This window comes from Plecotus auritus (assembly GCF_963455305.1).
Source record: "Plecotus auritus genome assembly, chromosome: 2".
Lineage (NCBI taxonomy): Eukaryota > Metazoa > Chordata > Mammalia > Chiroptera > Vespertilionidae > Plecotus > Plecotus auritus.
In genome coordinates, this window is record NC_137771.1 from 74,642,185 (window position 1) to 74,669,838 (window position 27,654).

A 27,654-nucleotide genomic window follows, 5' to 3' on the forward strand; every position below is an offset into this window, starting at 1 on the left:
GGAGAACCAGAGGACTCTGCATCCTCAGGAAACTGTCAGCAGCTTGTGTTCACTGTCCCAGCATCCTTCTCTTCCTCTTCTGTCTCCTGCCCTTGGCCCTGCCTGGATTCTGAAGTGTGGCCATGGACAATGTGCTTAGAGAGGCACTGCTCCATACCTGTTAGAACTAGAAGCCCCTTTGAGGGGCATGATATTGGCAATAAGTCCATTTGTTCTTCTTGCCCACAACTCATTTGAAATGGTTTGGCTGAAAACTATTATTTCTGAATCTTGGTCGGTTTTTACAGGAACAATGAGGTGTCCTGTGACCACTGCCTCCTATTGTCACTGCAGAAGAGCACACGTGAGCTCTGGAAATGGTCGGGCACTGTGGGAATGAGACCTTGCCATCTTAAACAGCTAAAAGACATGTGAGATCTCACATCCAACCCAAGATCCACTCTCACCTGCCCTTGCCTCGTCTTCTCCTGTCTGAATTGCACCCATGAGGTAGGCACTCAAATGAGCTGAGCAAACAAATGTGAAACCGAGATTCAAATAATACCCAGGTAACAATGGCTGATGCTCACATGCATTGCCACTGGGTGTTTCCTTCAAACCCTACAGAGCAGACTTGGCATGAACATCAAGATGAGTCTATTCACTTCCCCCCAGTTTGAGAATCCTGCCATGACGGGCACTCCTGCGGCAATTACCCTCACAGAAGCTCACGCAAAGACAAGAAGCTGCTTGGCCCCAAATTATGCCTAATGGTGCACACCAGATGGTGCACACCAGGGGTCAGTGAACGTAGAGAGTGTGTGATAAATACGTTTGCGTTTATTTTCGCCTTAAAAATAGAACAGACGCACATACACATACAGAAAAGCAGATCCACTTGACGTGAGAGTGATGCCCAGATCAAAGCTACCAGTAGGATGCAGTGGGCTTCTACCCTGTGGTGTGGATGAGGAGGGTCACTTTCACCATCAGGTGTCCCAGTTCAGCTTCCTTCTGAGAAAGCCCCGTTGGGGATCTGTGTATGCCCACGTGTTCGTTTCTGCTGCCGAGGCCTTACTGATGCTGACTGGTCGGCTGGGGCGGCCACGTGGCAGAGGCTCCTGCACTTCCCGCTGCCCAGAGCTGCTTTCCTGCTGCAGAGAACGGCAGTGTGGGAGGAGGTCAGACCTGCGGACAGAGACCAGATAGACTTTTGTCATCTTGCTTTTCTGAAGAGATGGTACAACAGCGTTTAGATTTTAAAAGTTACCTAGCCATCAATTAATCGTTGGAGGAAGCTCAGCCACGGGCACTGTCATTCTGTCCGATGCTCAAGGTTATGGGCTATGCTGTTTCCGTGACTGTGAACAGTGTGGGCCAGGTGACCCCTCAGGTCTGTCTGGCTCTAAGGTGCAGACGTCATGAGGCTCACACCCTCTGGGTGGTACATGCTCACATCTCAGGGGACATTCCACCTCTGGGTGATTTCCAAAGGCTGCCATGGTGTCTTAGGTTTGCTTTTTAGTCCAAGAAAGTTACCAGGCTCTTCCTGTCTTAAAAGCCAAGAAGGCAGATTGGACACGAATTGCTATAGTCATAGACCCTCAGCTCCCCTCACCTGGCCCAGAAATGGCTTGGTAGTAGCCCTTTAAGAGAGAATATGCCTGGTCGGGGTTTGGAAGACATTGATAGTTGTAGGCAACACTTTTGCTAACCAATAATATATTCTAAGCCATAAAATGGATTCATACTGCAAATGGCTTTCAAAGAATAATCTTCTACAGTGTAAACAAGCAGGTTAAAGACTGTTCTATGAGAAAGAGTGGCTGGAAAATCTTAGCCCAAACTAACTTTCCCTGGACAGGTAGGTACCTTTGCTTAGACATTCCTGGGCCCTCTGGGGAGACAGGGGCAAAGTCAAACTTGCCAAGTAGCCATTAGGTCTCTACTAGGCAAAGGAAGGGGAAAATTCATCCCAAGCATGGCCTTGGAAGGGAGTATGTCCAATATTAGCAGTATTTGGTTTTCCATACAACTAGAACTGGTGGGAGGAATGAGAATTTTATGGGAAATAAGGTTTTGCACATCTTTGCTGGTTGGAAAAGCGCTTTGATTTTATTTGATTTACTCTCCAGGTAAGTCTAGAGAGAATGACTGAAATAATTTGTCCCCTTATCATCCCAGGCTTAAATCAAGCCACCTGGGTCTGGGTGCCTTCTCTCTCTCTCTCTCTCTCTCTCTCTCTCTCTCACTGGAATGAGGTGGGAGTGCTCCTTACATGGGCCTGGGGATGTGATGCCAGGGCAGGAACCTGGACACACCTATCCCATGAGTTATCACTGGCCAGAGTACATACCTTCTATTGCTTCTTCCTCTTTTGTCTTTTCTTAAATAATTTTATAAAGAACAAAGAGCCCTCTTCCTAAAACAGACCATACTTGCTTTAACCAAATGTGTTTACCATTGAAATCAAGTGACACTTAATTCTTTCTTTTCCTTTGAAATTCAAACACATGACCAGACATAGATGTCAAATATCCCAACAATTAAGACAATTTATTATACTCCTATTTTCCCTGCTTCTAATTTCCAAAAACCTAAATTCTTTTTACTGTAAGAGAACACATGTGGGAAAATTCTTTTAATAAATGCTCTCCCACCCCACCCAAAGTCTTTCCTGACTATAAAAGGAACCCACACCACTATCAATTGAAAAGTGCTTTAGCACAGAACTGGGGGAGAGAGGTAGGTGGGGACACGCAGTGTGTGTGGTTGGGCGGGGCTCTCTGCAGGAGGCATATCTGAGCCTTGGAGGCCCTCAGGCCCAGTGGACCAGCAGTGGGCTGGGAAAGAGTGGCAGGTACCTTGGCTTGTCCGCTGGCTCCAGCAGCTCAGGGAGGTCGTGAGTTTCAGTGTGCTGCTTAGCAAAGTTCACAAATACCTGAAGGCAAGGAAAGAGCAAGAATAAGTATATGAACAAGAAAAGAGAAGAATGGTACCCTCCACTCACCACCCACCTCCCCACCCCCCACTGGGCTTTCTCTTTTCCACAGCTCATATCCAGCCCTGCTGGAGCAGCTTGTGTGCTGCAGGAGGGGAGGCTGGCCCACCTGAGGGGCCCGGCCACCAGGGCCCTGCACAGGGCTTGTTTCTTAGAATTCCAAGCTGAGCCATAGGAGTGCCTCTGGGAGGACTCAAAGGATGTGGGGTATACAAGGCAAGGCAGATCCCAAGTAGCAGCATCCTTCTAAGCCTCTAAAGAATAAACTAAAAGCAAGAAATAAAACAGGATCTGATCTCATCTCTCCTCTGTCCTTTATTCAATGCACAGCGTGGCCATGACTCCTGCTCATGCCTTCCTCTGCTTATGGCTGAGAAGGCACTGTTGAGTCAGCTCCTCAAAGGCTATTGGAGACTTGCCAATGACACAGCTTTATTGCACAGTCTCTAAGGATGTCTACTTAAAATAAACACACAGCGACAACAAAATACCCCAGAAAAAAATCAAATGTCCAAATGGATAAAACATGATATAGACATACAATGGAATATTACTCAGCCTTTAATAGAGGGATATTCTGACACATGCTACATCATGGATGACCTTTGAGGACATTATCTCAAATGAAATAAGCTAAACAAAAGCAACAGAATACTGCATAATTCCACTTATATGCGGTACGTGGTGCAGTCTGCATTAAATAGAACAGTGGTTACTGGTGGCTGGGGTTTGGAGGCTATTGTCTAATGTGTAAGAGTTTTAATTTGGGAAGGTGAACAATTTCTGCAGAAAGATGGTAGTGATGATTACACAACAATGTGAATGTACTTAATGCCACTGAATTGTACATTTAAGACAGGTGATTACGTTATACATATTTTACCACAGTAAAAGTGATCACATTTAGAAACCCTGACACATGGCATAAATATGTATCAAAACTCACCAAACTGTACAGCTTAAATAGGTGCATTTTTTTTGTACGCAAGTTAAGCCACAATAAAGTTGATTTAAAAAAAATAAAAAGCCACCATCACAAACCAGGAAGGTTGAAATAAAGTCATAGTGTAGGAGGGAAGGATGAAGCACACTCATTGAAATTTGCGATGACTAAAATAGCGTTAGACAACAATTTCTGACAGACTGAGTTCTACCCTAATGGGCAGACGCTCAGAGGTTGAACCTCAGGCATGTCCTGCCTCCCTGTGGTGGGGATTCTCCCTGGTTGGGCTGTCCGGTCAGGACTTGCATAGCCCTGCTCTGCACCCAGCTCCCTTCGGGGACTTGCCTGGTCCAGCGTGGTCTGTGTGACCGAGTACTCCTCAATGAGCAGGCTGTCCTTGTGGGAGATGAGCAGCCGGAAGATCCTGGCCAGGGAGGAGGAGGGGACCTGGAACTGGAGCATGTTGTGGTGCCTCTCCCTCTGCACGCTGCCCGGGAAGTTCCCCTGGAAGAACTGCTCCACGGGGTTCAGGTCGGGAAGCAAGTCGTCCTTTGGAGATTTGATCTTCATTGTGACGATGTAGCCATCTCCGAACCTATGGACGCCCACCACAGCGTGGTACAGGCCTGTTGGTAGTTGGGCCTAAGGCAGTCTCAAAATCAGGAATAGACTCATCAAAAGTATTGGAGATTAAAGGCCACCCTATAAGCCATTTGTGCATGTTTAAAACTAGGAGGTCACCACATCTATGTCAAGCTTCCTGTGTCCCACTCCTGGAGGCATGAATGTTCCCTGTTCCTTTTCCTCTCACATACTTGCTGAAGTCAAAGGTGTTTTAGCCCCCTACAGAGATCAGAGACCTGCCCAGATGAATATTCTCCAATTTAGTGTTATTTCCAGTCTGGCCCTTGCATGAGGTACACGACTGGCTGCCTATTCATCCATCATCTTCCCCCTCCTCGATTTAGCATATTCTTAAGTCCCTAGGATTTTCAGAATAGTAAATGAGCAATGGCTTCAACTTAAAGTCACTGGCTGCATTAGCCCCTAACAAGAGTCAGCCTGTCCTTCGATGCTTTGAAGCCAGGCATTGACTACTCCTCTCCAGTTATGTTGCATTTTCTTCCAATAGAGAGCCCCTTTTGCCTGCATTGAAAATCTGCTGTTTAGTGTAGTCACCTTCATTCATTATCATAGCTAGATCTTCTGGATAACTTACTACAGCTTCAGGCTCAGCTCTTGCTGCTTCCCCTTGCCCTGTTATGGAGATGGCTTCTGTTCTTAAACCTCATGAACCAGCCTCTGATGTCTTCTGCTTTTCTTCTGAAGCTTCCTCACCTCTTTCAGCCTTCACAGAACTGAAGTTAGGGCTTTGCTCTGGATTCAGCTTTGGCTTAAGAGAATGCTGTGGCTGCTTTGATGCTGTATCCAGTCCACTAAAGCGTTCTCTGTATCAGCAATAAGGCTGTTTTGTTTTCTTATCATTTGTGTGTTCCCTGGGGGAGCACTTTTGATTTCCCTCAAGAACTTTTCCTTTGCACTCACAACTTGGCTACCTGTGTGGTGCAAGAGGCCTAGCTTTCAGGCTATCTTAGCTTCTTCGCTCAGCTTAATCGTTTCTAGCTTTGTATTTATGTGAGAGGGCTGTGACTCCTTCACTTCAACACTTAGAAGCCATTGTCAGATCGTCAATAGGCCTACTTTCAACATTGTTGTGTCTTGGGGAATAGGGAGGCTTGAGGAGAGGGAGAAAGACAGGGAATGGACAGTTGGTGGAACAGTAAGAACACATAACACTTATTGATTGTGTTATCTTATACCAGTGGTGCCCTGAACCAGTTATGATAGTAACATCAAAGGTCACTGATCACAGATAAAAATAAAACAGTATAATAATCATGAACACATTTGAAATATTATATGAATTACGAAAATGTGACACAGAGACAAAAAGCAAGCAAACCCTATTGGAAAATCAGTTGCTGATAGACTTGTGGGATGCAAGTTTAAAATTTTTTTTCAGTGCATTATCTGTGAAGCACAATAAGGTGAAGTATAATAAAATGAGGTGTGCCTGTATTTAATGTCAGTCCAGTTAAAATTCTAGGTTTTTGGAAACTGCACAAAATGATTTTAAAGTTGATGTGGAAAATAAATATGTGAAGGAATTTTCAAAGTAATAAAAAATAAAAAATCTCAAGAGGGGATTCATCTACCAGATATTACAAGGTAGCTGAATAAACGCTGCCATGGAAACAGCTGTGGGACAGGGAGCCATGAGCCAGACACAGTGTCTGGAGGCAGATCTGAGCCTGGTGTCCCCAGGAAGTGGGGGGTCAGGAAAGGGGCCATTCACTATGACAAGGAAAGGCCACAAGGTGACCCAGAGTTATGTTGAGACAAAGTAACCTTAGCTCCTATATCAGTGAATGAACCATAATCTGAAAACCACTTGGAGCCTGGCCAGCATGGCCCAGTGGTTAAGTGTTGACCTACAAGGCACAAGTTCAGATTGCGGGCTTTATCCCCAGTAAGGGTGTGCAGGAGGCAGCCCATCAATGATTCTCTCTCATCATTGATGTTTCTATCTCCTTTTCCCTCTCTCTTCCTCTCTGAAATCAATAAACATATATTTAAATAAAAAGATGGCTTGGAAAACAAAATATAAAGAAAGCAAATGAAAATTATAAAATTAGCCAAGAATATGGAGGATGTTTGTTTAACCTTACAGTAAGGAAGACTCTTTTAAGCAAGACAGTATAAAAAGAGAATACAACTAATTTTCAGGAAAAATCACTCTATAGTAAGATTACAACTTACCTCCGTGCAGATGAACCTGGGTTGTGATCTATTTACTGTGGAGATAAATGAAAATACATAAAATAAAAAAAATGTTGCTGACACTGAGCTTATCTTACACTAAATTCAAGTCAATTTTTAGTCGATTTTGAGTACTGGCACCTCAGAGACTCCTAAATCCAAGGAAAGGACCCCACTGTGGGGACAGCACACGCCCTCCCAACTCTGGTGACCTGAGTACCTGTGTTTTTTCACTTTTATTTTGTAAAAAACCGGGAATGGGATAGCTGCTTCATGTGATAAATACTTATTTCAGTTCTTAAGAGGATGGCAAACTGCTTTCCAAAGTGGTGTAACTGTCCTTTCCCACTAGCAATGGGGAGACCTCCAATTTCCCTTCAGCATCACCAATACTTGGTACTGCTGGCCTTTTGATTTTAGCCTCAGAGTCTGTAGTGGTACCTCCTGCTATTTATTCATCTGTACCCCTAGTTCCAAATGAGGCCAACCATCTTTTTTTTATCCTCACATAAGGATACATTCTTATTGATTTTTGAGAGAGGAAGGGAGAGAGAGGGAGGGGGAGAGAGAGAGAGAGAAAGCAATGTGAGAAAAATTGATCCGTTACCTCCCTTACATGCCCAACTGGAGATGAAACCCACAACCTTTTCATGCATGGGGCTGATGCTCCAACCAACCGGCAGGGCAAGGTCGGGCAACTTCATACGTGTCCACCTTGGTAAACAGTTGTTTTGCCCATTTAAAAACTTGGTCATTATTCTCATCATTGAGTTTTGAAAGTTTCTTATGTATTCTGGATACAAGTATATGATTTGTAAGTATTTTATTTGTACCTGTTGCTGCTATTGTCATTTTCAAAATGGTGACTTTTGAGATAAAGTGTTTTAGTGCACGATGAGCAGCAGCTCAAGACATGGACCTACCAGAGTCAGCCCTGCTGGCACAAGCCCAAGCAGAGTGAGTATAGAAATGATGTAACACAAACATGCACACCACACACACTCACACTCACATGCACCTCAGCACACACAGACCACACACACTAACACTCACATGCACCTAAGCACACACAGACCACACACTTACACTCACATGCACCTCAGCACACACATACCACACACTCACACTCACACGCACCTCAGCACACACAGACCACACACACTCACACTCACATGCACCTCAGCACACACATACCACACACTCACACTCACATGTACCACATCACACATATATCACACACACTTACACACACATAGGACCATGCCCACACAGAAGCAAAGAACTGTGACTAAGTGGTGCTAGCCACAAGGTGACCTGGGGCCTCATCCCAGCCCTGAATAAACAGGAATGATGAAACAAGGGCACATCCATACCTCTGGCGATATTTGTACACGAAAAGACGGAATTTTGTTTCTTGATGAGGCACCAGAGCTATGTCTGTGGCTTCGATTCAAATAATTGTAAGTGCTCATCCCCTTTGACACTAAAAAGGAGAAAAGAGGAAAAGGTCAGTTAGGAACCATCAACCACTGTAGGCACCTACCCAGCTCCCCTGAGCTGCACCCTGGGGCGTCAGGTCCTCATCCAGTTTGCTGGGGAGCTGCTGGACAGACGGCTACTGCACAGACCACCTGGCCTTGGGGCAGCAGCCAGCAGGTCCTCACACTCTCCTGAGCCTCTGTCCCCCACCCCTGGTCCCTGGAGGGGCTGCCCTGCCTGCCTCACAGCCCATAGCGTAAATATGGACCTATGAGTAGTGCCTGCCCAGTGCACTAGTAATTAAGCCGAGACACTGGCTCCAGCATGTGACAGGAGCAGGCCCCCCTTGGGTTGCTCGCCCAGGTGCGGGGAGCTCCATGGAGCAGAGCCTCATGCCCTGGCCAGTGGTCAGCAAACTCATTAGTCAACAGAGCCAAATATCAACAGTACAATGATTGAAATTTCTTTTGAGAGCCAAATTTTTAAAACTTAAACTTCTTCTAACACCACTTCTTCAAAATAGACTCGCCCAGGCTGTGGTATTTTGTGGAAGAGCCACACTCAAGGGCCCAAAGAGCCGCATGTGGCTTGCGAGACGCAGTTTGCCGACCACAGCCCTGTCCTGAGCAGTCTCAACAAGTGCTGTTGCTCTTGTTGTGTAGGGACCTGACTTATCTGTCCTGATTCACTCCACCTGGATCCTCCTGCATTCTTCCACCTTCCCGCCCAACCTGGGAAACAGCTGGAGGATATAAACTTGCACTTGGGTATATTCTAATCTAGTGGGTTTGCACAAATACCATCAAAATCAGCTTGTGCGCATGTCCTCTGTGTCTCCCAGAGCTCACACTTATTCTGAGTACATTTTACTTAACACATTGAACTCTGACATAAAGATAAAGTAGGGGAGGCACAGCACAGACCTTTAAACCTCAAGGCGAGGAACTTTGAGGCCTGAGTGCAAAGTACATGCTTTAAAAGGACGTCCACCAGTTTTCCCTCCAACATCAGCTCGGGGCAATTTCTAGAATCCTGCTCCTCCTTAATTTCACCCAGGTTGCTCTCTGTTCCCTGTCCCATGACTGTGGGTTTTCTTCTTTGTCTGCAGTGGGCATTCTCCACGTCCTGCGTCTTCCCAGCAGATCTCACCCTCACAGAGTCTCTCCCACTCACGTTCTGAGGACTCATCAGGATGCCCCGTCCCAAGCTTCAAATGGCAGCGTCCAGCTGTGAGCGGCTTCCCATGTGGCCCCCTGCAGTGCCCCCTGCAGAGTGTTGGTGCCTTGTGGACTCCACCCTCTGAGTGCGGAGTGCCTCTAGTGACTTGCAGAAAAGGCTATGGGACCACCTCCACGCCTGGGTTAGAGAGGCTGGCTTCTGCCTTGCTGCCCCCTCTCGTCCTCTCATTTGCTCAGCAGCCGAGTTATGATTTGCTGTGTAATGTTGGAAGATGCATGTGACAAAGAAGTGAAGGGGCCACCTGCCCAAGACTCCTGAGGACTGACCCTCCAACAGCCTGGTGATGAGCCGGGAGTGGGCCTCCCTGGTGAGATGAGACCACAGGCCCAGCCAGGACCTTGACTGAAGCCTCACGAAAGACCCCGGGCCAGAGGACCAGCTGAGCTGTGCTAGACTCCTGACCCACACGCGCTGTGAGGTACTTCACATGTGCTTTTAAGTGCTGCATTTTAGGCTAATTTTCCTATAAGGAATATCCCAACTTTACCTGGAAATTTACTCTTTGGTGTCCAAATGCCCCAAAGTAGACATTCAATCCTGAACTCACTATGCTTCTCCCCTCTCAGGGGTTTCTTCCTGTCTGTCTTCCCCGCCTCTCCCCAGTTGCCTGAGTTAGAAACCTGTAGGTCCCAGTCCTCAAATCTCCACTTAGTCATTATGCCCTGTGGATTTGGAGTTCTCTAGTCCTCCCATCTTGTGCCTGTAAACGCATCATGCATGTCCTGAATGTCTTCCTGGCTCCCAGCCTGGCTTGCCTGTCCAGCTGGCAGCCTCCATGCTACTGTGCACCCTGCTGGAGAGGTGCTCTTTCCCCAATGTGTCCCTGACCCCATCACCCACTGCTCCATCGCCCCCCACCAGAAGCTTTGGGAACAGCCTGGGCAGGCCAGGGCTTTGGGCACAGATCCTATGCACTTCCGTGGCTCAGCTGGGCCTATCCCCGCACTAGGCCAGCTTCTCTCAGAGGTTACAGGGAGGAACCATCCTGACTTCCCAAGAAAGGCTTCACAGGGCAGGGGAAGCCCCGCCCTCCCCTATTCAAGGACATTGATGCAGCTGCCAGGTGCCCTGTGCTGCCACCTTGTGGACAGGAGGAAACCACCAGTCCTGCAGCTTGTCTGGCTAGTGGACACTCTGTCAACTGAGTGGAATGTTTTCCTTGTTAGGATTTTGATGAGAGCTTTTCTCAGTCCCCCTGTTCTATTTCCATGGTTCTAAGTCCTGGTCCTGACTTAGACCCTATGTATCTCTCTGAACATGTTAATCTACTACTTTTTAATCTTTCGTGTTTTCTGCAGTTCTTGGAACAGGATTGCCCTACTGTCTCTCAGAGTGAAGGTTTGCCCTTTGGGCACGGAGCTTGTTTCTATCCAGGTCACATGTGAACATGAGGAGAAAAGACTGGCCAACCTGGACCGGGGCTCGGGGGGCACGTACTTAGGTAAAGATGGAAGATGAACAGTTGCCCAATCATCAGGAGGCTGATGAGGTCCAACACCAGCACCAACACCGCTATTATCACAAACACTGGGGTTTTTGCCTTTAGGTGGAAATATGGCAGGAACAGAAGCCATGTGTTCTGACTGTTGATGTCTGTGGAGAGAAGACACAGGCATTCAGCGTCCACTGACATGGCAGCACCTCTCCTCAGGTGAGCACCATGGACAGAGCTTGGCAGGGGGAGGGAATACCAGCCTAAAGCAGGTGACCACCTTCCTGTCCAGGTGAGTATCTCCCAGCCCAGGAGAACTCTTCTCCTCAACCAAGTGAGCACCTGCCTACCCAGGTGAGCCCTTGCTCCTTACTCAGGTGTATGTCCTGCCTTTACCTAAGTGCCCTTGTAGCCCCCGCTGTCTGCAGTGGCTGTTATGATTCCTCCTTATGGATCTAGAAGGTGAGGCTGAGGGAGGGTAACTATGTCTAGGTCACAGAGTGTAACCCCTTGCCTGACCCCCACACCCGCCCTGTCCTGCAGGCCTACAGCCTGGCTAGTCCCTGGCCATTCTGCACCAGCCATTCTCACACAGCCCTGGAAGGCTGCAGCCACCATGAGGTGGGGCATTTCAATGGCATAGTCCCCAGCGATTCTCACAGCCACACTGCTTCCAAACATGAAGTGCGAGAAAAGTCTTGAAGGCTAGTGTGGGCGGAGTAGCGAAGATGGGACTCATTCCAGACTGGAGGGTGGGCTAAGACAGAGGAGAAACCTGAGGGGAAGCTACCAGAAAGCAGCAGCACGCACTTTTGTACTGGGGATCCGTGCGGAGCACAAGTGGGTCGACCTGATGCTGGATAACAATATATAACAAGACGGAAACAACACACAGCAGCCAGGCCGATGCGGATGCTAAGGAGCTGAAGAACCACCTGTGGGAAAAGCAGACATGGCTCAGAGCTGGGTCAGCTGCCCTGAATCCCAGTGACCAGCACCAGCCCATCCCCACATATGGGGGGCTCAGGTGCCCAGGCAGCATAGGACACATGCCTGACCTTGGCACGAGCAACCCTGACCTTGAATGCTGCTCTGATTGCCTGGTAGAGCTCAGCCCTTTTTTCTCCAGCTCTTTGTCCTTTGAGCATTTCTCCAGCGCTCTCGGTGATATCACTGATTCACTACCACTGACCACACCTACAGTTTTATGTTGCCTCACAACATACAGATGGTGATCTCATTTAATCTCCACCAGAGGTTGCAAAAAGGGGACCACAGTCAGCTTACAAAGGTAAACTGACTTACAGAGATGGGGTGCTACCTGCCCAGCTGCCTGGCCCACCTAGAACTTCGGTGCAAGTTTCCATGGTGTTCCCATCCTCCAGCCATGGGCCAGCCAGCTTTTCCCTGCTCCCCCTTATTCAGGCCAGGGCTCCCTCCCAGCCAGGACCCCTTGCATACATCCTCTGTGCTTGGGGCCTGACAGCTCAATGGACAATAAGCAAAGAGACCCAGATCAGCAGGTCAAAAACTCTCCAGCCTAGTCCGAGTCCTGAGGAAGGGGCTGCTCCTCTCCAACCCTATAAGGGTCTCCAGCAATATACGTTGTGAGGACAGACTTCACATGGCATGTCCAGGGTTGGCTCCATGCAAACACGTTTCAGAACCAGACAGGGAGACAGGAGGGACCCTGAGTTCCATTGTACTGAATAATGGCACACAGCCCCCTCTGCCCATGACCCCCCACTCTAACCACCAGGCCCCCAGCCCGCAAACCCTACTTCAGGGCCTCCTTTACCCTCCCCTACCTCTCAGCTCCCTCACCAGTAATTCCTGCACCCAATACAGTTGTTGAGCCATTTGCAGTGATGGTCAAAGCCAGCGATGCATTTGTTGCAGGCCCGGCAATGTTTGGCTTTCTCGCTCCTGAAAGGAAACGTTTGGGAGAAGCAGCTTGTCAGCACCCTGTGCAGGTGAAGAAAGGGGTCAGAGGCCCCTCAGCCAACAGGGGGGAAACAGGCAGAGCAGCCCCAGTCAGAGCCAACTGTGTCCAAGTGGTGGGGCGGCTCCCCTCAGCCATGCCTGCCACATGGTGCCAGGGTTTGAGGCCTGGGGCCTGGGCTAGGATCTGCCCTGTGCCCTGGGCCCCACTACCAGGCTGGCCACTTAAGATCTCAGGGTCACGGGAGACCTAGGTACCTGACCAGCCCTGTGAACCACTGGGCAGGGGGGGTGGGCTCATCTGAGAAACCCCAATAAAGACAGTGCTCTCTGGCTCCTAGATCAGCAAGGGGCCAGGGAGGAGGTGTGTGTCTGAGGTCACAGCACCAGCTGCTGCATGTAAACAGCCCCTGCTTCTATGAGGGGCTATAGCGTTAAACTTGGCAGTCCACCCAGTGGGTGCAGGGCCATGGTGCCGCCTGGCATTGTGCCCTAGCACTCACACGGTGACCCCACATAGGCAGCAATACAGGTCTTCTATAACATGGTGTTGTTTGGATCTGTCGAACGTGGGCAGTGGTTCACCGTAAATCTTCCTTCTCACATTATCCTCTCCCGGGTCGATGGAGACACACACTAGGTACACTATAACATGGAACAATAATAGTCCGCCGCTCACCTGTGGGAAGTGTGTCAAGGAATAACTCAGCCCTGGCCCTGCACAGCACAGCACAAGATGTTCAGGCCCTGGCACCTGACCAGGAGCTGTGGGCACAGCTAGTGGCAGGGACCAAGGACAGCCTGTCTTGCCCCTCATTTCTCCCTCCAGGAAGGACAAAGCAGACCTGCTGGAAGGAGGCTTTCAGATTGGGCCACGGTCCCACAAGGGGCTAACAGTTGCATTTCTAAGGGTGTGGGTCCCACGAGCTTCACCAAGGGAAAGGCCTGTGTGCCCAGGTGGGCACCAAGCTGCAATCTGAAGGCCGTGGGGGAAGGGGCAGCCAGCCTTATTGGGGAATGGACAGGAGGTTGACCAGGTGGCTGTGTGGCATCATCGCCGGGAGCAGAAGAGGCTGGGACTGAGCTGGTGGCCCAAGGCCTTTGCTCCTATGACTATGTTCTGCTCACACACCAGACCACTGCTAGGGCGTGTGAGGGCAGCATTCCCCCCACTCGGATCCTCAGCCTGAAAGTGGAGGTGCCGAGGACACCGGTACTGGGCCAGCCCAGTCAGCTCTGCAGAGCTGCCAGTGGCCAACTTCCCAAGCCTTTCTCAAACTGCTATGGACAGGCAGCTTCCCGGAACCTGTCCCTTGGGAACAAAGAGGTGAGTCCTCCAGGGGAAAGGGACTTTGATTTGTAACCCCTCCCCACTCTAGACAACAGGCAGGTGATGCCAGTAAAAGGATACTCCGTACACAATGTACTTCCACATGCCAGGCAGCATGGGAATAAAAATGCCAAACGTGGCTAAGGCCAAGGTCACAAACATGGCCCAGGATACTGCCTGGTATCGGTGGAGGGGCTTCGACCAGCCGTTCACTCTGGACAGGCGAGGCGGCAATGTCTGCTGTGCCCTGCTTGCGGGTTCTGGGAGGACCCTTCTCTGGCTCCTGCTACAGCGGTCCATCTGCAAGAGGAAAAGGGGAGCCTGGCAGGCCATGGGCCTCCTTCCCACAGTCAGGCATGGCCAGGGCCACCCGAGGGGTGGAAACCCCCATCCTGCCTCTCCTGGGACCACTGGTGGTAGCAGAGGTGGCAGGGTTGGGGCTGGGCTGGAGCAGGCAGAGGACCCTGGACAGGGGAATCCAAGGCACTCCTTCGGAGCCATCCAGGCAGCCACGACACAGCTGTGGCAAACAGCTCTTAGAGGAAATGTGGCCCACAGGGCTCAGGAAACGAAGGGGCACCCAACCACCAGCAGCCAGGTGTGGGCCCTGCCAGGCCCTCGTGGCCAGGGAACAGCCTACATTGATGCAGATAGCTTAGGTCAGGGTCAGGAGCATGGCCCAGGCCATCATATAGGAGTGGCTTTATAAACAAGTCCGGGTCTTGTTCATAAACGTGCATGGACCCATCAGTGTGAGATGAAAATCGGGGTCAACACCAGGCCCTTCTCCCCGGGGGCAATGAGGTAATGCAGGAATAGATAACTGCTGGTGTGATGAGGTGATCCTTTAGTCCAGTGGTCGGCAGACTCACTAGTTAACAGAGCCAAATATCAACAGTACAACCATTGAAATTTCTTTTGAGAGCCGAAAACTGACTTCTGCGCATGGGCCACGAAGTTTCAATTGCACTGTACATGCGCGCCCGCATGTGGTATTTTGTGGAAGATTCACACTCAAGGGGCCAAAGAGCCGCATGTGGCTTGCGAGCCGCAGTTTGCTGACCACTGCTTTAGTGTATTGAAATCCTCCCTCAGAATTCTTCCTGCAAGTTCCCCTCTAAAACAGAACCAGATACCAGTTTTGCAGAGAGTTCTGTGTTATTTCTTGTGCAGGGACAGGGAAGGCCTGTGACCTCTGGGCATCCAGTATCGCCCAGGTAGAGAGGGTGGGAGGGAACTGGGGCCCCTTGTGCCCAGTCAGGTGGGCAGGAGCCCTGGGTATTGAAAGGACTGTGAGTCAGAAAGGCTGTGGAGCATTTGAGATGTGGGGAGGGGGTGAGTTACATTTCACAGCTGCTACAAGTGGAGTTTTACAAAACTTTGCCACACTATGCCCTGTGTAGAGAATTTCATTGTCTGTTCTGAATAATACCTACAGAATATATAGTTGATATTAAGAAATATTCTCAGCGTTTTTCTTATTACTTGTGAATTCCCTTGGGAATTTTCCCCAGAACACATTTTGGCTGCTGTCCACTGCTTTTGGTCATCCACTGTGATTCTCTGAGTGTAACAGCAGGTGGACATGGGGCCAAAGTGGCCGCAAGCTTACTTGGGTTTCATGATAATCTCAGGGTGACTGAGAGGAAATCACTTACAAAACCAGAGCAAGGTACCTATGCGGGAGTGGGTTGAGGAGAACACAGAAGGTAAAATTAGTATAAAAACATGATTCCCAAATTAAAACTTCGCCCTAACCCAGGGGTGGGCAAACTTTTTGACTCGAGGGCCACAATGGGTTCTTAAACTGGACCGGATGGCCGGAACGAAAGCATGGATGGAGTGTTTGTGTGAACTAATATAAATTCAAAGTAAAGGAGCGGAGGGGAGAGCAAGAGAACCGGATAGAACAGCCGGATCCGGCCTGCGGGCCGTTGCCCAAGGCTGCCCTAACTGGTTTGGCTCAGTGGATAAAGCGTTGGCCTGCGGACTGAAGGGTCCCAGGTTCGATTCCGGTCAAGGGCATGTACTTTGGTTGCGGGCACATTCCCAGTAGGGGGTGTGTAGGAGGCAGCTGATCTATGTTTCTCTCTCATCGATGTTTCTGGCTCTCTATCCCTCTCCCTTCCTCTCTGAAAAAATCAATAAAATATATTTTAAAAAAAATAAAAAAATTAAAAAAAATAAAAACTTCATCTACCTAATAAAAGAGTAACATGCTAATTGATCGTACCTTCGCGACACCCACCAGCCAATCAGGAGTGAGTATGCAAATTAACCCAACAAAGATGGAAAGTTAATTTGCATATGCAAGTGTTTCAAACCACCCCAGCCACTCCAGGCCTCTGGGCAGCATGGAAAGGTGGAAAGGCAGCTCCGGGCAGGAGCGAAGCGAAGGCGGTGCCAGCAGCCAGGGTAAGGAAAGCCCATTTTTGAATGAATCTTCGTGCATCGGGCCTCTAGTGCTGATATAAGAACCAACTAACTGAAAAAAGCCCCACAGAAACCAACAAAGAAAAAAATGAAAGTCCATAGAGGAATATGAAAAAATAAAAGAAATAAGATTACCTACAATAGATGGATACCTCTAAGTTGTAACTGGATGCAGATTTTGTACAATTTAATACAGAGCAAGTCTACAAGTTCTGAGAATCTCTGGAACTTAAAATATATTCAGTCAAAGTATCACAAAAGTGTGAGAGCAAACTGTAAGCTCCTAAAATGTGTGAGAGTGAAAGTACACGGAAAAGGTTCTCACCATGAAATCGGAAAATTACCCACAGTGGTGAGCAAATGAATCTGCAATTATGTCTGCATCAAATCTACAAGGACATCAAGTTAGAACAAAGCCTGATGGCAGAGCTATCAGTCTTTGCAACTGTCACAGGCACCCTTGGTCAGAAGGCAGACGAGAGCAAGATGGCATCTACCAAAACTGCGCGCCAGGCAAACACTTACCCCCAGCTTCTTAGGACACATAAATTTAAGCAGTGACTGAAGCCCAGAGCGCTCCCAGGTGTTGCTTGGGGCTCCCTCAGGAGCTCCACCAGGCTCCCCAAGGTGTTGGGTGGAGCTCTGGCTGGCACTGATGGTGGCTTCCCACAATGTGGTGTGGGACCCCTGCAGGCTCTGCTTGGGGGTCTTCCAGGCAATGCTTGGGGCTGTCTCAAGTGCGCCACCAGACTCCCCATGGTGTTGGGTGAGGCTCTGGCAGGTGCTGCTCTGAGCTCCTGAGGGTACTGTCTGGGGCTTCTGCAGGCACAGCTGGGTGTTCTCACAGGTGCTCTGTAGGACTCTTCCAGGTGCCGTGCCTGGCTTCCCAGCCTGTTGGGTTGGGCTCTCCTGGGCACTATGTGGTTCACTCACAGGCTGCATGGAGCTCTCCCAGGTGCTTCGCTGGGCTTCCACAGCTCTGCACAGCTCTATGGGATGTAAATGGATTCTGTAGGTATAAAGGGTATGGATTGCCATTCCCCACCTATGGTGCTGCACACCCTCATATCACTGATTCTCTCTCAGCAGGGCCTGCTCTCATCACCATTAATCAAATCCAAGTATAATTTTAACCCAGTTTGAAATATGTGCAAAAGGGAAAATGTGTATGTAGTTTAAATTCTTATCTCTTGGAAGTTCAAAAAAACTGGGACCAAATACCTGACTTCCTGTGTTATTTTTTTATGGATATAAATGGGTACAATTAAAGTGGGCTCTTGTTAAGTGCTCCCACAGCTGCCCCGTGTGGACAAAGTGCCAAGTCTTGGAATAGCCCCTCGCCCCACCCGAGGGAGTAACTCCACGGGTAATCAGCCTCCCATCCACCCAACCACCCATCCATCCAACTTCTGATGTCCATCTGCTTGGGGCCAAACCTTGTGGGAAATACCACTTCCTACTTTAGATTCAGCTCTACCCCACCTGCTCCACATGCAGAGAAATGAAACAAGAGTGCTGTTCCATCTGCCAATGGCCAGACCCATTTCTCTATACTTCTTAAGGGTAGGTGTGCTGGTGAGGACCCCAGGACTGGGAGAGCAACAAAGAAGACAATGGCCAGAGCAGGCTCATTCTCTCTCATGAAGCACACTTCCCACCACCGCCATGCAGCCAAACTGGTCAGGCAATAGTGCTGAGAGCCAGGGAAACGCTCTTCCTCCCTGTCCCGCCTAACACACAGCTTTGATATTGCTGCTGGATATGAACACACACACTCCACCACACACACAATATCTCACACACACACACACACACACACACACACACACACACACATCACCACCACCACCACTACTACCACCGTGTAACATGTATCACACACACCACCCCAGCCCACACACACCACACAAAATATAACACACATACATAAATACACATGCACACACACTACACACACACATACACTCCACATACACCACTCAATGGCCTCCTTATGACACTATGACCTCTATGTAGACATGTCTAAACCCCGTCACTGGACACAGGCCCCAATATTTATGAATCGTTAGTTTGCTTTGTCCTGCTGGGTCGGGACTATCTTTCTGAACCTCCAGTGGCCAAACCTGCTAGTCCCCTGGAGAGAACAGAGGAAGAAGTGAAACACGCACCTCCCTTGCAGCCACACACACTTTCCTTTCTCAATTCTCAAAGACGTCCTGACTGAACAAAACAGTGTGCACACTCTTGCTCAGGCCAGGCCAAAATGAGGACATGCAACCAGTCCCCAGGACCTCCCTGGTTGACATGGCAACAACATAGACCAAGGGACCTCATAAAGCCCAACCCCTGACCATGCCCATTGCCAGTTGTGGGAGAGTGCAGGGAGGGTGGGGACAGCCTCTGAACATGCCCAATGCCAGTTGTGGGAGGGGGGGGGTGGAAGGGGAACTGGAGCAGATCCTGTGGAGACCCCGAGGATAAGGCACAGGGGGCCTCACACAGGCTGGGCTGGTGGGCAGCACCATCCATTCATCACCAGAACTTGAGTCCATTTTACATGGTCCTCAGTTCTACCTAGAATGCTTCCTGTCACAGCCCCTCAGTGGCAAAGTGGCCAGCTCATGGCCCTCCCTGACCTCCTGCTCACTGTGGCCCAGGAGTCAATCCCCACTTTCCTCATCACACTTGACAAGTCAGCTGTTTTGCTCCAGGAGCTGAGACTCACATACTCTGTCCAGGGTGTTGGTGCCTCTGGGTCAGATCTGGGGACCGTGGCACCAACACAGCTGCCTGAGCCTGATGGCCCTGCCGGATGCCCTCTTAGTGGCCACAAAAGTGCCACAGCAGAAGAGAAGAGTCAGGAAATGAGGGACATGTGAACACCGTGTGCCGAGTGGGGAGTCATGTGCCAGAGAGGGCTTTTAATGGAAACCAATCGGTCACTGGGAACCAGCTCACCCACGGACCATATCTTCCTTTGGCTAGCTTCATTGCCTCTACATGAATGGCAAGATCCCAGCGATGGGACCACAAACATTGCTGAGTGCCTCCTGTTTTTCCCTTTTCTCCTGGTTCCCCATATTCCCCTGCAGGCCCAGGTTGCCACCTTGATACCAGACATGAAAGGGTCTGGCTGCCCACTGCTACCAGAGTCAAATAAGTAGAGACAAGGTTGAATCTTTATGGTGCGTTTTATTAATCAGATAGCCGGCATCTGGGCAGCAGTTGTAACACCCTGAAAAGCCTGCTCTGACATTTCATTTCAAACCAGCTTTTATATAGGGATAGTGAATGGGGAAAAAGCTAAAATCGGTGAGTTTCCAGGGTCTGCCTTTCTTCACTGTCCTTGCAGAGATTAGCCTCAGAAAAGATTAGCCGGGATGGCTGTCTTCCTTCAGAGAGGTCCTGTCCTTGATCTGAACTCCAGCTGTCTCCTCTCCAGGGCCTGTTCTTCCCTGCAACACATCCTCCAGTCCCCCAGGGTCTGTAAGAATATTTCTTCTTTAGAGGGAGTAGCTATTGAACAACTGTGATTCTATTTCTATTACGTGCCCCTCCCCTATCAACCTGACTGGTTCCAGTTGATCTGGCCCATATCCTGAGTCCTTTTCAAAGCAGCCAGGATGTGTGAACTCTGCTGGGAGTCTATGAAGAAGAAACTGTTTTTCTTAGAAGAACCAAAATTGTTTGAAGTAGAAATAGAAAATTCAAATACACATAAAACAAGGAAAGTCATTGAATTCCAAATTTAAAATTCCCCATTTAGAAAATATCAGGCTCTGAGGGCTTTATTGGTGAATTCTACCTAATGTTTTTGTTTGTTTGTTTTCTGTAAATCCTCTCCTGAGGATATTTTTCCACTGATATTTTAGAGTGGAAGGGAGAAGGAGAGACACACAGAGAGAAAAACATCTGTGTGAGAGAAACACATGGATTAGTTGCTTCCTGTATGAGCCCTGACCAGGGCCAGGTATTGATCCTGCAACCAAGGTATGTGTCTTTGACTGGAATCGAATCCAAGACCCTTTAATGCATGGGCCGATGCTCTATCCACTGATCCAAACCAGTAGGGCTCTACCTAATGTTTTTAGAAAAAATAATACTAACCATACACAAACTCTTTCAGAAAACAGAGAAGGAAGTAATACTTCCCAATTAATTCCATGAGGCCAATATATGATACCAAAGCCAGACAATGAATGTCAACACAAAAGAATATCATAAGCTAATATCACTCATGAATGTGGAGGCAAATATCATGAACAAAAGATTAGCAAAGAAATTCACACACACACACACACACACACACACACACACACAGAGGATTATGCACCGTGACTAACTGAGGGTTATTTCAAGAATACAAGACTGTTTTAACATCTGCAAATAAATTAATATAAGAATATTAATGAATTAAAGTACATTAAACATATGAGTGCACCATACGTGAAAAGCTCTTGACATAATAACACATCTGTTGATGATAAAAAATTTCACAACCTAGAAAAAAACAACAACCCTCAAGCTGATAGAGAGCACTGATGAACCTTAGAACTAATCCATACCAAATGCTTTCCCCTTAAGACTGGGGCCAAGGCAAAATGTCCACCTCAAATGTGCATTTCACATGTTACTAAATTTACAGCCAGTGCAATAAAGCAAGAAATAGAAATTAAAGGCATATGAATTTGAAAGTAAAACTATTAATTTGCAGGAAACATGATCCTATCAAATCTGCAATAAAGCTAATAGAAATAATAAGATAGCTTAGCAAGGTGGTAAGATAAAACGAATATAAAAAAATCAATTATGTTTTTATATACTAGTAATGAAGAACGTCAAAACAGTACTAAGAAATCTATACTATTCACAATAGCATCAAGTAATAAAATGATAAAACAAGTGCACAGTCTATCTACTTAAAGCTGCAAACTATTGCTGAGAGAAATGAAACACAGTCCAAATAAATGGAAAAGTTTACAATATTTATGGATTGGAACACTCAGTATTGTCTTGATAGAAAATTTGCCCCAAATTGATCTATAGATGTGCCATGATCTCTACTGAATCCCCACCAAGTTTTTAATTTTTTAAGAAATAACAAGCTTATCCTAAGGTGTTTATGAAAATTTAGAGGACTTAGAGTGGCCAACATAATTTAGAAAATAAGAACCAAATTGGTTGACTTAGAGTACTTGACTTCAAGTTTCTCTAAAAAGCTAGAGTAATAAGACTGTGGAACTGGAGTAAAGACAGACATAGAGATCAATGGAATAGAATAAAAACTCCAAAAAAGAAACTTTTATGTTTCTGGTCAATGGATTTTAAATAAAGGTGCTAGGGTAACCCAAAGGGGAGAAATGAGAGTGCTTTAGTAAATGGTGCTAGAATATTACTTAATCATAGGAGCCCTCACCCAAAGAATTAACTTTCTGCCCAACTTCACAACCTACATAAAAAATAACCCAAAATTGGTCACAGACCTAAATTTCAAATCTAAACTATAACACTTCAGATGAAAAACAATAGAATAATCTTTGTGATGTTGAGTTAGGCAAAGAAAAAAATGGAAAACTGTACTTCTTAAAAATTAAAATAATTTGCTCTTCAAAAGTCACCATTACAAAAACAAAAACATAAGTCACAGACTGGATTAACATATTAGCAAGAAATATTTTTGTATGCAGAATGTTTATAGAACTTCCAAGATTCATTAATAAGGAAAAACAACCTAATTGTTGAAATAGGGAAAGATTTGAACAAACTGTTCACCAAAAATAGCACATAAAGATATGCTCAGATCATTGGACATTAGGTAAATACAAATTGAAACTGCAGCAGTTTACCAGTGCATGTCCAGTGGAAGAGCTACTACCAAAACAATGACCAACACCAAGTGTTTAAAATGTGGAATAATTGGAAGTTTCACATATCTTAGTGAAAATATAAATTACTCCACATTGGAACAAAGATTGACAGTTTTTCCTAAATGGAAATATATGTTTATCAATGAACCAGCAATCACAAAAAGTGCAAACACAGGTATATTTGGCATATGAGTTGGGAGGACAGATCCTGTCCCCAGAATGAGGTCCACACTAGATTGTATGGATTTAATTGATATTTACAGAACATTTTATCCCCAAACAGCAGAATATACATTCTTCTGAAGTGCACATGGAACATTCTCAAAGATGTTCACATGTTAGGATGCAAAATAAGTCTTAACAAATTCAAGATGATTGAAATCATATGAAGGATCTTCTTGGATCACAATGGCACGACACTAGAAATCAACTACAATAAAAAAACTCAAAACATTCAAACACATGGAGGCTAAATAACATGACATTAAACCATGAATAGGTTAACAATGAGATCAAGGAAGAAACAAATATTACCTGAAACAATGAAAATAAATACACAACAACTTGAAATCTATGGGACAGAGTAAAAGCAGTCCTGGGAGGGGAGACTCATAGCATTACTGGTCTACCTCAAGAAGCAAGAACAATCTCAGATAAACTATCAAACCCTATGCCTAAAAGAACTAGAAAAAGAGTAACAAACAAAGCCTATAGTAAGTAGAAGGGAGGAAATAATAAAGATCAGAGCAGAAATAAATGACATAGAGACTAAAATAACACCAATACAAATAAGCAATGAAACCAAGAGCTTGTTCTTTGAAAAGATAAACAAGATTAACGAACTTTCAACTACCCTCAACAAGAAATAAAGAGAGGACCCAGATAAATAAAATCAGAAATTAAAGAGGTGAAGTAACAACTGACATCACAGAAATACCAAGGACTGTAAGGAAATATTATGGACAATTATATGCCAACAAATTGGACAACTGGGGTTAAATGAATAAATTTTTAGAAATAGACAATCTTTCAAAACTGAACCAGAAAACCCGAATAGACCAATTATAACTAACAAAATTGAAGCAGTAATAAAAAAAACTCCCATTACACAAAAGTCCTGGACCAAATGGTTTCACAGGTGAATTTTACCAAACATTCAGAGAAGAACTAAAACCTAGCCTTCTGAAACTATTTCAAAAAATTCAAGAGGAGGGAAAACTTCCATTCTCTTTTTACCAGGCCAGCATTATTCAATACCAAAATCAGATAAAGACACTACAAAGAAAGTAATTATAGGCCAATGTCTCTGATGAACATAGATGCTAAAATCAACAAAATATTAGCAAACCGGGTCTAGCAATACATTAAGAATATCATACACCATGAGCAAGTGTGATTTATTTTGGTGATGCAAGGTTGGTACAAAGTTGGTACAAGGTTAGCAAATCAAAAATTGTGACAGATAATGAAAATAAAATATAAAAATCACATGATCATATCAATAGATACAGAAAAAGCATTCAATAAAATCCAGCACCTATTTATTATTATTATTATTAAATATATTTTTAGTGATTCCAGAGAGGAAGGGAGATAGAAACATCAATGATGACAGAGAAGGCCTCCTTGCCTGCCTTCTCTGGGGATCGAGCCCACAACCCAGGCATGGGCCCTTGATCATAATCCAATCTGAGACCCTTCAGTCTAGGGCTCCAGCACCCATTTATGATAAAAACTTTCACAGAAGTGGGAATACAGGGATCATACCTCAACATAATAAAGGCCACATATGACAAACCTACAGCCAATATCATACTCAATAGGCAAAAATTAAAAGTGTTTCCTGTAAGATCAGGAACGAGACAAGGATGTAGGCTTTCACCACTCTTACTCAACATACTACTGGAAGTTTTAGCTATAGTGATCAGAAAAGAAGAAGAAATAAAAGGCATCTAAATTGGAAAGAAGGAAGTAAAACTGTCATTATTCCCAGATGATATTATATATAGAAAACCCTAAAGATGCCACCAAAAAATTGCTAGATATAATAAAGGAATTCAGCAAAGCAGCAGGATACAAAATTAATATTAAAAAATCAGTGGCATTTTTAATATACCAATAATGAACTATCAGAAAGAGAAACTAAGAAAACAATCCCATACACTATTGCAACAAAAAAATAAGGTAGTACCTAGCAATATATTTAACCAAGGAGGTAAAAGTCCTGCACTTGAAAAACTATAGGAAATTGAGGAAGATACCAATAAGTGAAAGCACATACTGAGTTCAAGGATTGGAATAATTAACATCATTAAAATGTCCATATTAACCAAAGCAAACATTAGAAATTCCTATTAAAATACCAATGACATATTTCATAGATCTAGAACAAATATTCCAAAAATTTATATAGATCAAAAAACACCCACTGAATAGCCTCAGCAATCTTGATAAAGAAGAACAAACTTGGAAGTATCACAATACCGGATATCAAACTATACTAAAGGCCATTGTAATCAAAACAGCCTGGCACTGGAATAAGAATAGACATATACACTGAGTGGCCAGATTATTATGATCTCTGAATGCATAATAATCTGGCCACTCAGTGTATATCCTATATAATAAAAGGCTAATATGCAAATTGTCCCCTCGACTAGGAGTTCAACCAGCAGGCAGGCCGGCCAACTGCCCATGTTCCCTCCCCCTGGCCAGGCTGGTGGACCCCACCCATGCACGAATTCATGCACTGGGACTCTAATACACACACACACACACACACACACACACACACACACACACTGAGTGGCCAGATTATTATGCGTTCAGAGATCATAATAATCTGGCCACTCAGGGTATATGGAATAGAATAGAGAGCCCAGAAATATACTCAGGCCTTTATGGTCGATTAATATTTGACCAAGGAGGCAATAGCATACAATGGAGTAAAGATAGTCTCTTCAATGAATGGTGGTGAGAAAGTTGGACTCGTACATGCAGAAAGTGAAACTAGATCACCAACTTACACCATACATAAGAATAAACTGAAAATGGATAAAGGACTTAAATGTAAGTCACAAAACCATAAATTTCCTAGAAGAAAACATGTACAGTAAAATCTCAGGCATCTCATGTAGCAATAATTTTGCTGATATATTTCCTGGGGCAAGGGAAACACTGGGGAAAAAATAAACAAATGAGACTAAATCAAATTAAAAGGCTTCTGCACAGCAAAAGAAACCATCAACAAAATTAAAAGGGAATCCATTGTATGGGAGAACACGTTTGCCAGAGATACATCTGATAAGAGGATAATTTCCAAAACATATAAATAACTTATACAACTTAACACCAGGAAGACAAACAATCCAATAAAAAAAAGGGCAAACGACCTGAATAGAAACTTCTCCAAAGAGGACATACAGATGGCCAATGGACATGAAAAATGTTCAATGTCACTAATCATCAGAGAGATACAAATTAAAACCAGAATAGATAACATCTCACAGCAGCCAGAAGGGTTGCCATCAATAAATCATCAAACAACAAGTGCTGGTGAGGATGTGGAGAAATAGGAACCCTTGTGCACTGCTGGTGGGAATGCAGACTGGTGCAGCCACTGTGGAAAACAGTATGGAGTTTCCTCAAGAAATTAAAAATGGAACTGCCTTTTGACCCAGTGATCCCATGTCTGGGAGTAAATCCTAAGAATTTCCAGACATGAATCAGAAAGACTATATGCATCCTATGTTCATTGCAGTGTTATTTATAATAGCCAAGATCTGGAACAGCCAAGTGCCCTTCAGCCGGTGAGTGGATAAAAAAGCTGTGGTACATTTACACCACAGAATACTATGCAGCTGTAACAAAGAAGGAAATCTTACCTTTCATCGCAACAGCATGGATGGACCTGGAGATTATTATACCAAGTGAAATAAGCCACAGAGAAAAACAAATATATATGATCTCACTTATATATGTAATCTAATGAAAAAAATGAGCTGATGAATAAAATATAAACCAAGGCATAGATACATGGAACAGACTGACAGCTGTCAGAGGGGTGAGGGGAGGAAGGGACTGGGTGAAAGAAGGTGAAGGGATGAGCCAAAGAACATTTATGCACAGACACACAATGGTGTGGTGATGGCCAGAGGGAGGGAGGGGTGGGGATTGGGTGGAGGGAGGTGGGCAAAGGGGTTGGGGGGATGGGGATCTGTAATAGTGTCAACAATGAAAATGAAGTTAAAAACAATGGGGAAAATCTACATGTGTAACATAAGAGGACTATTCAATAAATTTGGGTACATATATTCTATGGTCTGCTATATTGCTATTAAATATAATACTGTAAAAGACTAATTAATGAAAATAAGAAAAATGTACAAAGCAATATGTATTATTTGCAAAGGATATATACCATGATATTAACAGCAAATGTCTCTATAGGAGGATTACAGTTTATTTGCAGTGTTATTTTTGTGATATTTTCTGAATTTTACATGATGGAAATAATTGTATAAAGGGGGGAAGTATGAGGATAAAAACAAATTTTGCCCATTATTACTTCACTGATAAGCTTTTCAAAATTCTCTAATACAAAAATATCAACTGTATTGTTTTATTTGAAATTACTTTAGAGCTCCTTTTTAATGGCTATTGAAGGCAACAGTAAGGCCTATAATTTAAGAATCCAAAAAAGAGAGAGATGGGGTGAGGAGGAGGAGAGAAAAAAAGGAAAGGGGGAAGGGAGACAGAGAGGGGAAGGGAGAAAGAAGGGAGGGAGGGGAAAACCAGCCCCTCTAATTCAGCATTCCACAGATGCATTTGACAAGGGACCCTTTTAGCTAACAGTATGATTAATACCTGCAGGATATGAGCATTCCTCAGAACAGAAATTTGTAAATCCTGAAAAGGTGGGAGACCAGACAGCGCTGGGCTGCAGGTGGGGGTGGGAGTGCTGGGCCCAGCCCCAGGGGAAGGACTGTGGGGAGCTGGTGGCCCCAACCCCAGTGTAAAGCCCTGGCTGTGGCAGCCTCACCTCCATGGCTGCCGGTCAACCATGGCCACGCTGTGCGCAGCCAGGCAGCCCAGGGGACCCCAGCGAGGCCCAGGCCCCGGGCTTGGCCACAGCATCCTCAGCTCCTCCGATTGCACAGGCCTGTGATGTGGTCTAGATTGCAGGTCGAA

At 45.9% G+C, this 27,654-nt stretch overlaps 1 protein-coding gene and 1 pseudogene across 2 annotated transcripts in view; both read right to left on the minus strand.

Moving 5' to 3' along the window:
- LOC308241109 (high mobility group protein B2-like) overlaps nt 1-27,654 on the minus strand; it is a 71,128-nt pseudogene that overhangs the window by 29,423 nt on the left and 14,051 nt on the right. The gene's annotated exons all lie outside the window — the stretch shown is intronic.
- Nucleotides 801-27,634, minus strand: LOC308242807 (putative palmitoyltransferase ZDHHC11B). Its single transcript, XM_080657405.1, has 11 exons — nt 27,506-27,634; nt 14,246-14,464; nt 13,338-13,513; nt 12,718-12,819; nt 11,704-11,828; nt 10,899-11,054; nt 8,117-8,226; nt 6,744-6,778; nt 4,269-4,575; nt 2,844-2,920; nt 801-1,167 (listed from the first exon to the last, which is right to left on the minus strand). Exons 1-8 carry the CDS (start codon nt 27,509-27,511, stop codon nt 6,776-6,778), a joined length of 897 nt encoding a protein of 298 aa, XP_080513531.1. The 5' UTR covers nt 27,512-27,634; the 3' UTR covers nt 801-1,167; nt 2,844-2,920; nt 4,269-4,575; nt 6,744-6,775.